Raw genomic sequence first — 14,323 nt, forward strand, 5'->3', positions numbered from 1 at the left:
CTGGTCTACAGAGTAAGTTCCAGGACAGCCAGAGCATGGAGAGAGACCCTGTCTTAACAAATAAACCAACAAAACAAACAACAACCAAGTTTCTCAAGTAGCTGCGCAAGGTCTCTGGGCTGCACAACTGTAATCAGTTCTGAAGTCCTTTCTTTAGAGGGCAGGTTTCCAGTCCCCTGTCAGTACTAACTACCGCACTCACCTGTGGCCAGATGGTTAACCTTAAAACATCTGTCAGAGCAGAGGACCTTTTATTTTGAGACAGGATCTTCCTACGTAGCTCAGGCTGATCTCAAGCATGAAGAACCCACCAGCAGCCTCCACCTACCTACGGGATGCAGGGTTTGCAGATGTGAGCAGCCATACCCCTCAGTCCTTCATGCTATGTTTTTTTTACTTTTTAATTAAGATTTATTTTATTTATATGAGTACACTGTAGCTGTCTTCAGACACACCAGAAGAGGGCATCAGATCTCATTACAGAAGGTTGTGAGCCACCATGTGGTTGCTGGGAATTGAACTCAGGACCTTTGGAAGAGCAGTCAGTGCTCTTAACTGCTTGAGCCATCTCTCCAGCCCCTCCATGCTATGGTTTTATGAAACCTACAACCACTCACATTCTTCCTTTTGCTTCTTATTCCTAAACATTTTTGGAATTTTATAATTGGAAAGACCTTTAAGTTAATATAAGTTTATCAGTTATCCAGAGCAAATCCCCAGCCAACAAGATCAGCTGGGGCTCATCCACACTGATTCGGCTTCAATGGCCTTTTGTAACAAAGCTGCCCAGGTGACTTTAGAGTGCAGTTTGTTTTGGAAGGCACCTGAGCACATGACGTCTGAAAGTTATGCAACAGCAGGACAGGTGCTGTCTTCCTTGTTTACACTTGAGCCTCTCCTCTCACGGGAGCATACCATCAGGCGCAGCAGGGCAAGGTCATCCTTCCAGCTCCCTCGGAGGGTGTAGCCATGGATGTGCGGGTATATGGCTTCTGGTGGCTATTTACTGTTAACAGGATGTGATCAGAAGATCCATTTTGTAGGTCAAAGCAAAGATATATTTGCCATAGAGTTCTTTTTCAACAAAGAAACATGAGTATTTAAAATATACTAGGGCTGGGCCTGTAAAGTGCTTGCTTAGGTTGCATGAAGTCCTGGGTTCCACCCCCAGCCTTGCATAAACAATGCAGTGGCATACGCTGCCCTTGAGTGTCAGCTAGCACTGGAGAGGTAGAAGAAACGTAGAAGAAACGGGGATCTGAAGTTCATGATCATCTTCCTTGGTTAGAGTAGGTCTGAGACCAACCTAGGATGCCCGAGACCAGCCTCAAAAAACAACCAAGTGATGTAAAATAAAATGTGCTGTGCTGTTTTCCTGTGGAACTGGGAAGGAGCCAATCAAAGTGGTAAACCAAAGTTTTTACTCTCAGCCACCACAGTCCCAAAAGCTTTTCTTCACTATCTTTATCATCTGGTCACATATGACTTGTTTCCCATCAATTCAAGCAATTAGGTGCAGTGATACTTGAGTCTCAGGAAGTAGGCATTAGAGGAAGCTGGAGATGGGCAGGAGGGCCTGCTCTGCAAACATGAGGGCCTGAGTTCAAGGCCCCAGCATCCACATAAAAAACTGGACTGAAACAGAAAAACCTCTTGTCCAGTTGAGACTCTGCCTCTAGACAAGAAGGCTGAGAAAGACACCCAGCATCCTGCTCTGGGTGGGCATGGGTGTGTGCACCTGCACAATTATGTGTATGACAACACAGAGAGGAGGGAAGGAGAAAGACGCCCCTCAGAAGCTCACACTGCTGTGTTGTGTCTCCACTGGTCTAGTGTAGTCTCATAGAAACTAGGCTCTTGGTTTCATGAGACAGCCTCTAAATGAACAGCATAGTGTTAGCAGTAGGTCAGACAAGGTCCTTTCCAAACTGCCACATATTCTCCTAGCTCTGAACACAACAGATTCTAAGTTACCATTTCTCTTGGTGATAGCCGAAAGGCTACAAGAACAATGAATGGGCCCTGCATTTTTTCAGAATGGGAATTTTTCTCTGTACTGAACATCAAGGGTATTCAAGGAGGAAGGTCTTAGCTGTCCAGCAGGCCCCACTCTTGAAGCTGTCCTGAGCAGGACTGAGAGAGCCAGGTCCTTTCTGGCCGGCTCCCCCTGCCCTTTCTTCCTCACATGGCTGAGATCACAAGATCCACTTGTCACTGCCTCAGTCATGGCTGAATTCAACTCTATCTTCTACAGGTTTGCCTCTGGACAGTAGAGCTCTGCTAGACGAAAAACTCCATATCAGGGAGTGCAAATTCCTGACAGATATTAACCCTGCCTGCAGTGGGCGCCCGCAGAGAGTCTTGCCTTCATGGCTACCTTACTCTCATGCTTCTGTACCTCCATTCTTTTTAAAAGGATCTTTTAAAAGTTTTTTACATGTGTCTTTTGCCTGCATTCATGCTTTGTGCCTGCAAAGGTCAGAAGGGGGCATCCCTTACCCTCAACTGGAGTTAAAACAGTTGTGAACCACCATGTGGATGCTGGGAATTGAACCCAAGTGCTCCGAACCAAGTCGTCTCTCTAGCCCTGCCCACTCTTTCATTCTTTTATTGGACAAATACTGAGTGCCAGCTGGATGCCAGGAGACCTAGGTCCTGAGATAGGATGAACACAAGAGACAGAAATCCCTGCCTTCATGGAATACATTCTTAGTGTGGAGAGATAGACAGTTTTTAAAGATCATACCCAGTGACAGCGACAAGAAATATAAAGCTGGGATGGAGTAGATCGCACAGACCGTAATTGTTTAAAAGTTCTAGTCCATGTGAGTGTGTGCGTGTGGGCCATGCTCACACAGGGGAGCCAGACTTGCTGGAGCTGGAATTAACCGTCTGCTGTGAGCCACCTGACATGAACATTAGGAACCAAACCATGACCAAGCAGCAAGTGCTCTAAAGCGACCAGTCAACACTCCAGCAGCCTGAAAACCAACCCTACCCCACCCCTGCTGTAATTTTTTAAAAAATCTGAAATGTAACATCAATGATCAATTTAGCATAATGCACATAGCAGTACAGCTGGCTTGGGTCTTCACAAACTGAAATACCCTATTGCCTATAAAGGGTAATAATGCGTCACTGAGAAGACACCCTTTCTACCAATACATCAAAAAGGACCAAGGTCATTGAAAACCTAAGGGAAGTGCACATGCTGGGGAGACAGTGGAGACTGCACAAGCATCTAAGCTGAGGAGGCAGGGAGGCTCTGGTGGCTGTCATGCAGTGACGGGCTCTTATAGGAAACAAGATCAACGAGGCCCTCTGCTTCCCATCTATAGGCAAGCACTGCTGCGGTTTCTTCACATACTACAGTACACAGTCTAAACATTTTAAAAATGTATTGCTTGTGAGTATTTTGTCTGTGTATTTTTGTCTCTGTAACTAAGCACTGGGTGTAAATTACTAGCACTTGACACAGAATAATGGTTTAAAAACATGTATGCTGTCTGGGTAAAGATAGGGGGCTAAACACATGAATAAATATGGTATGTTGACTCTCTCTTGAGATACCATTCATTAACAGAGAAAAGGGGTTTTTTTTGTTTGTTTTGTTTTGCCTGTTTTAAGGTTAAAAATCTAAAAAAGTCAGATGAGACCACAGTACAGAATCCCCAAGTCTCGGGGACTGGTGGGTCCCTGTGCCTCTGCAATCGGGCAGTGAGGAGAAACCAAACCAAGAACTACTTAGAGAAGGTCTAGGTTATCAGATGCTGCCTGCACTTCACAGGGCTAAGCAACCTCTGCTAGATGGACACCCCTTTCCCCGGGCCTAACGACAGCCCTCCAGCTTCACTTGACTCTCAGAAGCCCAGTAAGACTTCTTAGTTAGGCCTTACAAGATTAGAAGAATTTCTCTTAGGAATGACCAGCTTAATACAAAATACCTAAAGATAGGGACACAAACCCTTTTCCCAATTAAATGCTTCAAAGATCTCCCTTAGGGAGAGTCCAACACCAACAGGCTCTACCCACTCACAAAGTGAAGTATCTAACGTATAAGAAAGATGGATGAAAGCCATTTTAGGCAACAGTATGGAAGACAAAGAAAATAAAGACATGTATGTTCTACAAAGGGAAAATAGGGAAAGAAACCATCAATCAAAACACAGAATTTGCCGGGCGTGGTGGCGCACGCCTTTAACCCCAGCACTGGGGAGGCAGAGGCAGGCGGATTTCTGAGTTCGAGGTCAGCCTGGTCTACAGAGTGAGTTCCAGGACAGCCAGGACTACACAGAGAAACCCTGTCTTAAAACAACAACAACAAAAAAACCCCACAGAATTTATGAGACCTAATGGATATGAGATCTAATGGATACGCAATCCAAGTTTTAAGACAGTGATCAAGTAACCACACAGTGAACTGGATACAGACAGACAGACACACACACACATATTCACGCACGTGCGCACACACACTCCAATGGAAGAGACTACCAGGACAACAGATTCTTGTTTCTCAGAAAGAAAAATTAGGCCTCTCAGAAACCAGGAGTCAAAAGGTTTCAGATTTCTCAGCAGCACTCAAAGCTGGAGCCAACGTCATAATGTCTTAAAACCCTAGAGGGTAAGGATTCCAGCCAGAATGCTAACTTCAGCAACGCTTTAATCATGTGACTAGAGAGCAAGCAATTTCAGACCAGTGAGGTCTAAAAATGTCTACTTCCTATGCCACCAGTCAGGGCCCCAGGAAAACAAAAAACACCAAGGGTAGGAAAACACCGTTCCCAGGTTACAGACACACAGTCCAGAGGGAACAGCAGAAGCTCCAGAGAACACTCCCTCAGGAAGGTGAGAAGATGCAGTGATGGAGAAGCTGAAGCTGAAGAAGCTGGTGTGATGGCGCACGCCTTTAATCCCAGCACTCAGGAGGCAGAGGCAGGCGGATTTCTGAGTTTGAGGCCTGGTCTACAAAGTGAGTTCCAGGACAACCAGGGCTATACAGAGAAACCCTGTCTCGAAAAACCAAAAAAAAAAAAAGAAAAAGAAAAAGAAAAAAGAAGCTGAAGATGATGAATTTGGTATCCAATGAAAAATTAATTTAGTGGAAAATTCATAGGAAAATAAAATCTAGGGGATGATAGGAATATGCAGGAAAAGAAAACCATTGGTCTAACCAAAACCATACTAGGCTGCATACAGGAAGACAGGTGACAAGAAACAAACATCCACACGAGGGGTACAAAGAATGACAGCACTGTTACAAGACACACTGGTGTTGTTGGAGAGACGGCTCAGTCGTTGCTCTCACAGAAGGCCCAGCATCCAATGGCAGAGAATCCAATGCCCTCCTCTGGTCTCCATTAGCAACACACACCCACATGGTACACATACATACAAGCAGGCTGACACATATAGACATCAAATCAAAACAATCTTACAAAATGAAACAAAACCCATATACATTAGCCAAACAGAGGGGAACATGGATAGTTTGGAGGACTGATAGCCCCTTCAGCCAACACACTTAGAGAACTATTTGAGTTTAAAATGCAGCCTCCCCCGCCCCACTTTCATGGTTTTTTTATTTCTAGCACTAAGCAGTCATCAGCAGCCCATTAAGACTTTGGCCAAGAAGCGTAATTCCACCTAGCAGGATTAACAAATTCTCAAACTCAAATCAAACTCCAGGAGCAACAGTCACAGTACTGTAACAGTCCCACCAGGGATGGCTGTGACCACCAAAGTGGGATGAAAACACAGGAACCACGTTTTCTTCATCAGAATGTTTATTAAAAATATAGACTGTGCTTAAATGTCATTGTGGATGGGTGTATGCTGACTTCCAAACAGACTTCACAAATAACACTTTGAACAGAAGTGGTAAACAGAAATGACTCCCCTTAGAGCCTGACATTATTAACTACTCCATCAACACTCACGGGGGTGGAGCTCATGGGTCTAAGGGCACCATGAACACAAGACAGCTTTTTGTACTTCCCAAGTAATTTCATATTTCAGCTATGGAGGTCAGTTCTCAAAGCCCTACTTGTTCTCAACAAGTAGTTTATATGTCCGTTTAATCAGCCTTACACCTTTCTGGGCCAGTTCAGCTGCAGACAGGAGGAGAAGCTGTCACCAGGTCTTCATGCCATGCATCCACTTGACTGCCCGTCCTCAGATGCTATCTAGCTTCTTTAAGATATATGGAGCTGAAAGAAAAAACCTTGGATTAGGCCTGCCTTTTTTTTTTTTTTTAAAAGATTTATTTATTATTATACATAAGTACACTGTAGCTGTCTTCAGACACCCCAGAAGAGGGCATCAGATCTCATTACAGATGGTTGTAAGCCACATGTGATTGCTGGGATTTGAACTCAGGACCTTTGGAAGAGCAGTCGGTGCTTTTAACCACTGAGCCAACTCTCCAGCCCCTGAATTAGGTTTTATTCTACAAGTCCTCAGGCCATACTGTACAATTATAATGGTGGTGGATGTCATGACGGACTTTATACAATTCTAGAAACTTCCAAATTGTTATTCAACCTCTGCCTGACCACAAGAAGGGATCCACTGCCTTGCAAAGCTGCCCACTCCCATGTCACTCAATAACCATTGCCACACACTGAGTGAGCAACCTCACACTCTTTCCTCCAGGGCTGTAACAGTCCTTCACTGTGGGGACCTTTGACCTATTTTACACTACAGGAAGTTAAATCCAGGTCTTGCACAGGTCAGGCAAGGGCTTTACCCCCAACGTATATTTCAGAGGGGTGGGAGGTGGAGCAGATTCCTTTTTAACCCAAACAAGACAAAATGCAAGAGGAATCAAATGGGCATTAGGTTCCATTACCAACAGGGGCTAGGAGAAGGCGTGCGTGCGTGTGCGTCCCTGAGGAAGGCAAGCAGAAGAACAGACACCTACTCTGGTTTCTCTCTGACTCTGTCACCTATCCCTTTGGATCATACCAGTTACTGTGCTGATTTGATAAATGATGTGCACAGAGCTGTCTGGAATACTAAAGTGGCATTACTGAGACAGAGAGATGACTCAGCAGTTAAAAGAGTGTCTGGCGTCAATCAGGAGGACCTGAGTTCAGATCCCAGCAGCCCAGGCATATGTGGAGCTAAACCAGTTCCAGGGGTTCCAACGCCCCCTTCTGGACTGCAGGCACATGGTTCACATATAGACAGGCAGAAAAACATATAACAAAAGTCTCTTGTTTTGTTTCAAGACAGATTTCTCTGTGTAACCACCCTGTCTGTCCTGGAACTCCATTTGCAGACCAGGTTGGTCTTAAAAATCACTGAGATCCGCCTACCTCTGCCTTCTGAGTGCTGGCATTAAAGGTGTGTGCTACCATGCCCGGACCATTAAATAGGATAAATCAGTGCACATAAAATACAAAGATCACTAAGCTAACATTTTCTTGACAGCTCTTGCCTATAAGCGAAGGATGGAAAAGTTAAAGGGTAAAGGATCAGCAGGGTGTTTTGGGCGCTTCCATTCCCCCCAAGATGCCCTCTCCGGAGAAGCCAGTGATACAGAGTGCAGCAAGAGGTACCAAATGAGGGAGGCCTCCACCTCAGTGAGCGCCGGGCGAAGCTTAACTCCAGTCTTCTAAAAATGTCAGTAAGTTCTTCAATTATTTGAATCCCTCCTGCCTCTCCCTGCCCAGAAGACAACCACAGGCCAGCAAGCACTGAACAAGGGGAAGTTCGTTGCACTAAGAAAGGTGAGGGGTCGGTCACTAGTTACACTATTTGGGAAATGAGCTAGAAAGCTGCTCAGTGCTTTAAAAAAAAATGTATCTTTTTATTGCTTATTTAGTGTGCACTCTGCAGCGTGGTGCAGATGTGGAGGTCAGAGTACAACTTCTGGAAACTGGTTCTCCCCTGCCACCACGTGTGGATCCCGCTCGGGCAACTCAGTGAGTCATCTTGCCAGCCCCTACTTTTTAAATTGACAGTGTGGCTTTAACCTTGGCTGTGTGTCCGGTGAACTCAAGGACTCACTTGGCGTGGGGTGGCATAGATCAAGCAACTTTTGTTAATGTTGAAATCCAATGCTTCAGATAGTCTCCAAGAAAACCCAATTATTTACTTCACCCTCTGTACAAACAAACACAAAGAAAGCTAATCTCTTGTGTTTCAAAGGCAAGCAGAGCGAGAAAGAGCCTGGTACATTAAGAGCGCAGTCGGGACTGTATTCGTTCTCTGAATGGCCAAATGACCTTGGGTCAGCCACCTCCCGGGGACCGTTTCTAGGTCTGCAAAAGGAGGGTACTGCTCCGAGGATAACACGTGGGAGCTTAAGCACAAACGTTGGACGAGCAAAGGTGACTTAACCACGCGTCCTCCGCCACCACGTGCACTGGGCACATCCCCAGGACCCGCAGACCCCTAGGCTGCGCGCAGTTGGGCAGCCCTGGATGTGCAAGCACCCCACTCTCCCCAGGATGCTCAGCTCAAGGCCCCACGACCGCGTGCAGGGTTCGGTGTGGACGCGTGGCCTCACGGTCACAGCCCAGAAGGACACTCACTGACTCGCAGCAGGGCCACGTAGATGAGGAAGTTCCGAATGGAGGAGACCACATCCTCACGCATCTTCCGCTTCATCTCCTCCGGGTCCAACTTCGGCGCGAGACCATCGATCCGGAACATCGCGGCGGCTCTGCCTCCAAAGCTTGCGAGAGCGGCAGCCTGCTCTCCTCCAGTGGCCGCCCTGCACACGGAACTCAGCCAGGCTCCACTTCCTGTCCCACCCCTTGTTTCCGTCCTGCGACGGGAACCTGTGAGGGAAAAACTTCATTCTGTCTTCTTGTGTCTGAAGCAAGGAGACCTGAAGGGGGCGGCCACCGCCTTAAGTCTCTGAGCCTTGAGTGGATCTGGACTGTGTTTTGGTCCCCAGCGAGGAGAGTGCCACCTGTAAAGTTGTTTTATGCTGTAAAGTAGGGAGGTATGTGCAAAAATATCACTATAAATAATAATCGCATTTATGAAGTATCTAAGACAGTACTTCGTGAAATGCACATTATAATCTGTGCTTCCAAGGTTTGAAATTTAAAACAACTTAGTTGGGAAGGAAGTTCATTTGCCAAATCGTTTTCTTAGAATGCATGAAGCCCTGGATAGTGTTGTTGTTGTTGTTGTGATAAACACCATCAAAATAACTTAGGAAGGAAAGTGTTTATTTCACCTAGCCTGTTACGTTATCCAGGGAAGCCAGCACAGGAGTTCAAGCTGGAACCTAGAGGCAGGAACTGAAACGGAGACCAAGTGAAGATGCTGTCCTTACTGGCTTGCTTGCCCTGGCTCAACCTGCTAACTTTCTTTTATTGGTTAGGACCACCTGTGGGGTGGCAGCACCCACAGTGGGCTAAGACCTCCTCCATCAATTAGTAGTCACACAATGACCCTCAAATCCACCACAGAGCAATCTGGTTGGAGGCAATCCCTCAATTGAGGTTTTCTCTTCCTAGGTGTCAAGTTGACAAAAACTAGGCACAGAGCTGCAGCACACCAGTGTCCCCAGCACTGGGCTGCTGGGGAAAAGGGGGTCAAGAGTTGTAGGTCAGGTTGGTGCTGGCTCAAGCCTTTAATCTCAGCATTTGGGAGACACAGGCAGGTAGGTCTTTGAGCTCAAGGCCACCCGGGTCTCCAGAGTGAGTTCCAGGACAGCCAGGGATACATGGAAAAATCCTGTTTTTAGACAAACAAATAAACAAACGAGTTCAAGGTCAAGGTGGAAACAATGTCTCACACCTGTAATTTCAGCCCTCAGGAGACAGAGGCAGAAGGATTACTGCAAGGTTAGGGACATCCTGGGTTACAAAGTAATTTCAAGGACAATCTGGACTAGAGACCCTGTTTGGAAAAAAACCAAACAACCCCAAGATAAACAAACACAAATAAAAAACAGAAGTCAAGGTTATCACCCTCAGCTAGTGAGTTCAGACTCCCAGACACTGAAATTTTAACATTTCCCACATTTTTTTCTGTATACTCATTTTTGGAGGTAACTGATCTTTAAATATTCTAACGAAGACCTCAGACTACAGCCAGTATGAACCCAGTTCAAAACTGATCAACACTGGACAGATGAGAGGGAATCAAGTGCCCTGTTAGAGTTCTCAGACATGAATGGGACAACTGAAGTTTTCACATAATCCAACATCAGAGCGTCTCTTTTTGAGGGCTCACTGTATAACAGCAATGAATATGGGGTTAAATAAGAATAATACATGACTATGAGAATGACTGATAACGTTAGTGTATCTACCACCTTCCTGATTGAAGGTTAGGGTAAAAAAAAAAAATCTCACGAGTTTCTTCAAGCTTTAGTAAGCATTTGCATCTATAGTTCAGACAGCAGACTAGCAGAGGCAGCAGTGGGGCGGGAGGAGCTGACTCCTAAGGAAAAGATCCAACCTTCATGAGTGCAGAGAAGATCACACATGGCAATGCTTCTCGCTGCTCGAAAAATCAGGGACAAGTCTCTATTTCGTGCTCTAAAGTCTCTTCTCACTCTGACCATCTATGCATTTTGAATCCTATTTGTGTCATTGAGGGCATAATAGTTTGGAGTGCATGAATTTCAATGTATCATCACCCGTGATCAGCTAGTGTGCTGGCTGAATTCTTGTTAAGTTGACACAAGCTTGGGTCACCTGGGAAGAGGGCACTTCAGTTGAGATGCTGTCCCCATCAGATCTTCCTGTGGGCAAGCCTATGAAGCATTTCCTTGATTGATGATCGGTGTGGGAGGGCCCAGCCCAGTAAGAGCAGTACCATTCCTTGACACAGGAGCCTGGATTGTTTGAGAGAGCTGACTGGGTAAGTAAGCAGCATTCCTCCATGGCCTCCACTTCCTTCAGACCCTGCCTCCAGGCTCCTGCCTGGACTTCCTGCCCTCAGCTTCCCTTTGTGATGGACTGCACCTATCCACAGAAATAAACCATTTCCTTCCCTAGTTGCTTTCTGTTATCTTGTCAACAAAAACCAAACTAAAACAGATAAACAAAATAGCCAGTATATGCATTGCTCAAGGTAGGAAAGAATGTAACAATGAACAGATCTTGCCACAAGAGATGGTTTCAAGCCTTATTCTCAGCAGAGGCTTTAATCTAGGCAGAAAGAGGCAGATCTCTGAGTTGGAGGCCAGCCTCGTCTACAGAGTGAGTTCCAGGACAGCCAGGGCTATACAGAGAAACCCTGTCTCAAAAACCAAAAACCAACCCAGCAAAGAACCCACTAGGCAGATTTGCATCTGAAGAGTGAGGCAACCCAGACTGGGAGGGAAATCATTGTCAACTACATAATTCCAGTAACTCAAGACTCCAAACACCGACCTGGTTTAGATGTGGAAATACTTTTCCCCCCTCTACTGAGAAGCTTTTGAGTAGCTTGGATTCACAGAACATCAAAGATGGTATTAAATTAGCCAAAGCCCATGCTTCTTGATTAAAAAAACAATTTCTAACACTTGAATTGTGTTTATCTAATGCTCAATTCAAGAGGCATTATGTCCAAGTTAAACAAAATGGCTGGCTGGGCGTGGTGGCACACGCCTTTAAGCCCAGCACTTGGGACGCAGAGGCAGGCGGATTTCTGAGTTCGAGACCAGCCTGATCTACAAAGTTCCAGAACAGCCAGGACTACACAGAGAAACCCTGTCTCGAAAAACAACAGCAACAACAAGAACAACAACGAATGGCTGATTGGCTAGAAGACAATATGATTCTTAGATTTAATTGTTTTTATTTCATGTGTATGAATGTTTTGCTTATGTGGATGTCTGTGTATCATGCATATGCCTGGTGCCCAAGAAGGTCAAAACAGAATGTTGAATCTTTTGGAACTACAGTTCCAGATGGTTGTAAGCCTCCGTGTGGGTGCTGGAAATGAAACTGGGGTCCTCTTGCAAAAGTAGCAAGTGTTTTTTCATGTTGGAGGTACCTCTTCATCCCCAATGTAATTATTTTTTTTATTATTTATTTGTTATATGTAAGTACACTGTAGCTGTCTTTAGACACTCCAGAAGAGGGTGTCAGATCTTGTTATGGTTATGACCCACCATGTGGTTGCTGGGATTTAAACTCAGGACCTTTGGAAGAAGAATCAGTGTTATTAACCACTGAGCCATCTCTCCACCCCCCTCATCCCCCACCCAATGTAATTCTTAGGAAGGTTCCTTAGGAAGGTCTGGTGCCTGCCCACCTCGAGTAACAGAAAGGGAATTAATTGACTTGTGGTGCAGCCCTGCCTTACTGGTCTGGATCTAGTCTATTGTTTCTGTGTCAGAAATGTTTGCTCATCCTGGTAAACTTGGCTTTCTTCTTCCTGCATGGCCCCTCTCGTCGTCTTGGAGGACACTCATAAGAATGGGCTCCCTGTTTTAGGCTTTTAAATAGTGCTTATTTATATATCTATTTATTTAGCATATAGTAGCTGATTTCATCCAATCACAGTGAGGCAAACGAAGAAAGAAACCTCCAGAAGTGAGCACTGGATGGAGCCATTTCATATTTCAGACTCCTCATCTGGATGCTGAGTGCTTTAGGTCTCATCTTCGAAGTCCCTCGTAACTCTAAAATACTATATTTCCAAGGTTATTGTGTTTCCTGTTCTTTCTGCATAATGATCTAAACCTAAGAGCAAAGGATTTACTGTGATGTGTACTGAGAGGCAAAAATAAAGAGTATGCATACATAATTTAATATTGATGTTTGTGTTCTTTAGTCTGATCACAGAGGAAATAGCGGCTGATGTCATAGCCTGTCTTGTTTTCCATTTAGATCCCAGGAGGAATTTAGGAGCCATTTCCTTTGACTCAATTTCCCAGACAGCCCTCATGTAAGTGTTCAGGGTGTACATCCAAACTATAAGAGAATTAAGTGTTTTAAGCTCCATCACTGGCGAGGAATTTATATGTGCATGACCAGAGATTCACTGATGACCCTTGATTGAGGGATTAACACAATACAAAATGCCAGTGAACAGTTCAATGTCTGTGTTTAGCATACAGGGAAACTGAGGCTCAGAGAGGAGCTACTAGGAGGAGGAGTTCCCTGGGCAGGTCTCTGATGGCAGGCTTGGCTTCTCTTCCCATCATATCCTGCTGTACACCGACAGTTCTTGCCCAAGAGATAAGGACAGGGAGAATGGGAGCTTTTACATCTTTGGAGAGGCAGAGCTTACCCACCAGGGGCCCAGGGCAACAGTTTCCACATTCCCACACCCATAATGGCAGCCGACCTGGACTGAGTTATTATTCGACTCCAATCCTGTCCTTCCTCATTCCTTAGGGAGAAGCACACCCCAGCCTCCTTTGACATTGGCTGGGTGTGGTGGAAGTTTCTTTACTCCTAGTATTCAGGAGCTGCAAAGAAGAAGGCTAGGAGATCAAGTCCATCCTATCCTGGGCTACATGATACCCTCATACCAAAGAAAGCCAAGACAAAAATAAAAGTAATAAAAGTAAACTTGACTTAGAAGTCAACCAGGACTCAATAAATGAAACAAAATAAAGTCAGGACAAGGAAGAGAAAATTGGTATCTCTCTCTCTCTCTCTCTCTCTCTCTCTCTCTCTCTCTCTCTCTGTTGTTTATTTGAAACAGGGTTTCTCTGTATAGTGCTGGCTGTCTTGGAACCTTCTCCTCAAGTTTGGCAGTTGAGAGACGTCTCACAAGTTGAGGCAGGCTAGCCTCAAATACAGAGATCTGCTGGTTTCTGCTTCCCCAGTGCTGGGAGTAAAGGCGTGCACCATCACCACCACCCAGTGAGCCTTGGACTTTGGAAGCCTGCTGTGTTGGGTTGGGGAGATGGCTCACTGAGTAAAGATGCTTACTGCCAAGACTAATGACCTGGAACCCACATGATAAAAAGACAACTGCCGCAGTCTCCGACCAGCAGAGACAAGAACAATACAGACACCAGGTTCGGGTGAAGCAGCTTCTGCTTTTTAATCAGGCCAGCTCAATATATACACCAGGGCTGCTGACATCTGATCCTTTCAACCAATCACACTCAAACACGCTATGCGCCACACGCTGTACACGAGCCCGGAAGGCTCTGGGATAGGGCCACAGTAGATGGCCATGAGGGGTGAGATAAGGCTGCACGCCCAAGGAGGTGTACCTCTGTTGTATGCCTGCACTGGGCCAGCAATGAGCTGAGGTGCCACGAGGCTGGGCAGAGAGCCAGGGCGTCTCCGACCTGCACCCGCTCCCTACAGACAACTAGTGCAAGTTGTTCTCTGTCCTCCATATTGCTGCCTTCAACAATAGATAGATAGATAGATAGATAGATAGATAGATAGATAGA

General features: G+C 45.6%; 1 protein-coding gene across 1 annotated transcript; it reads right to left on the reverse strand.

Annotated features, from left to right (window-relative positions):
* Nucleotides 1–5,768: 5,768 nt before the first annotated feature.
* On the reverse strand, nt 5,769–8,739 carry Tomm5 (translocase of outer mitochondrial membrane 5). The gene is made up of 2 exons (XM_021222393.2): nt 8,541–8,739; nt 5,769–6,209 (listed from the first exon to the last, which is right to left on the reverse strand). The coding sequence occupies exons 1-2, from the start codon at nt 8,659–8,661 to the stop codon at nt 6,175–6,177; spliced, it is 156 nt and encodes a 51-aa protein (XP_021078052.1). The 5' UTR covers nt 8,662–8,739; the 3' UTR covers nt 5,769–6,174.
* Nucleotides 8,740–14,323: the final 5,584 nt, after the last annotated feature.

The sequence above is a fragment of the Mus pahari genome, chromosome 22 (genome assembly GCF_900095145.1).
Source record: "Mus pahari chromosome 22, PAHARI_EIJ_v1.1, whole genome shotgun sequence".
Classification (NCBI taxonomy): Eukaryota; Metazoa; Chordata; class Mammalia; order Rodentia; family Muridae; genus Mus; species Mus pahari.

Coding starts and splice junctions, on each gene's coding strand:
- Tomm5 (XM_021222393.2), bottom strand. CDS start 8,661: ATGTTCCGGATCGATGGTCTCGCGCCGAAGTTGGACCCGGAGGAGATG. Junction 6,210..8,540: donor CGTGGCCCTGCTGCGAGTCA/GTGAGTGTCCTT, acceptor TTTTTCTTTCAG/CTCCATATATCTTAAAGAAG.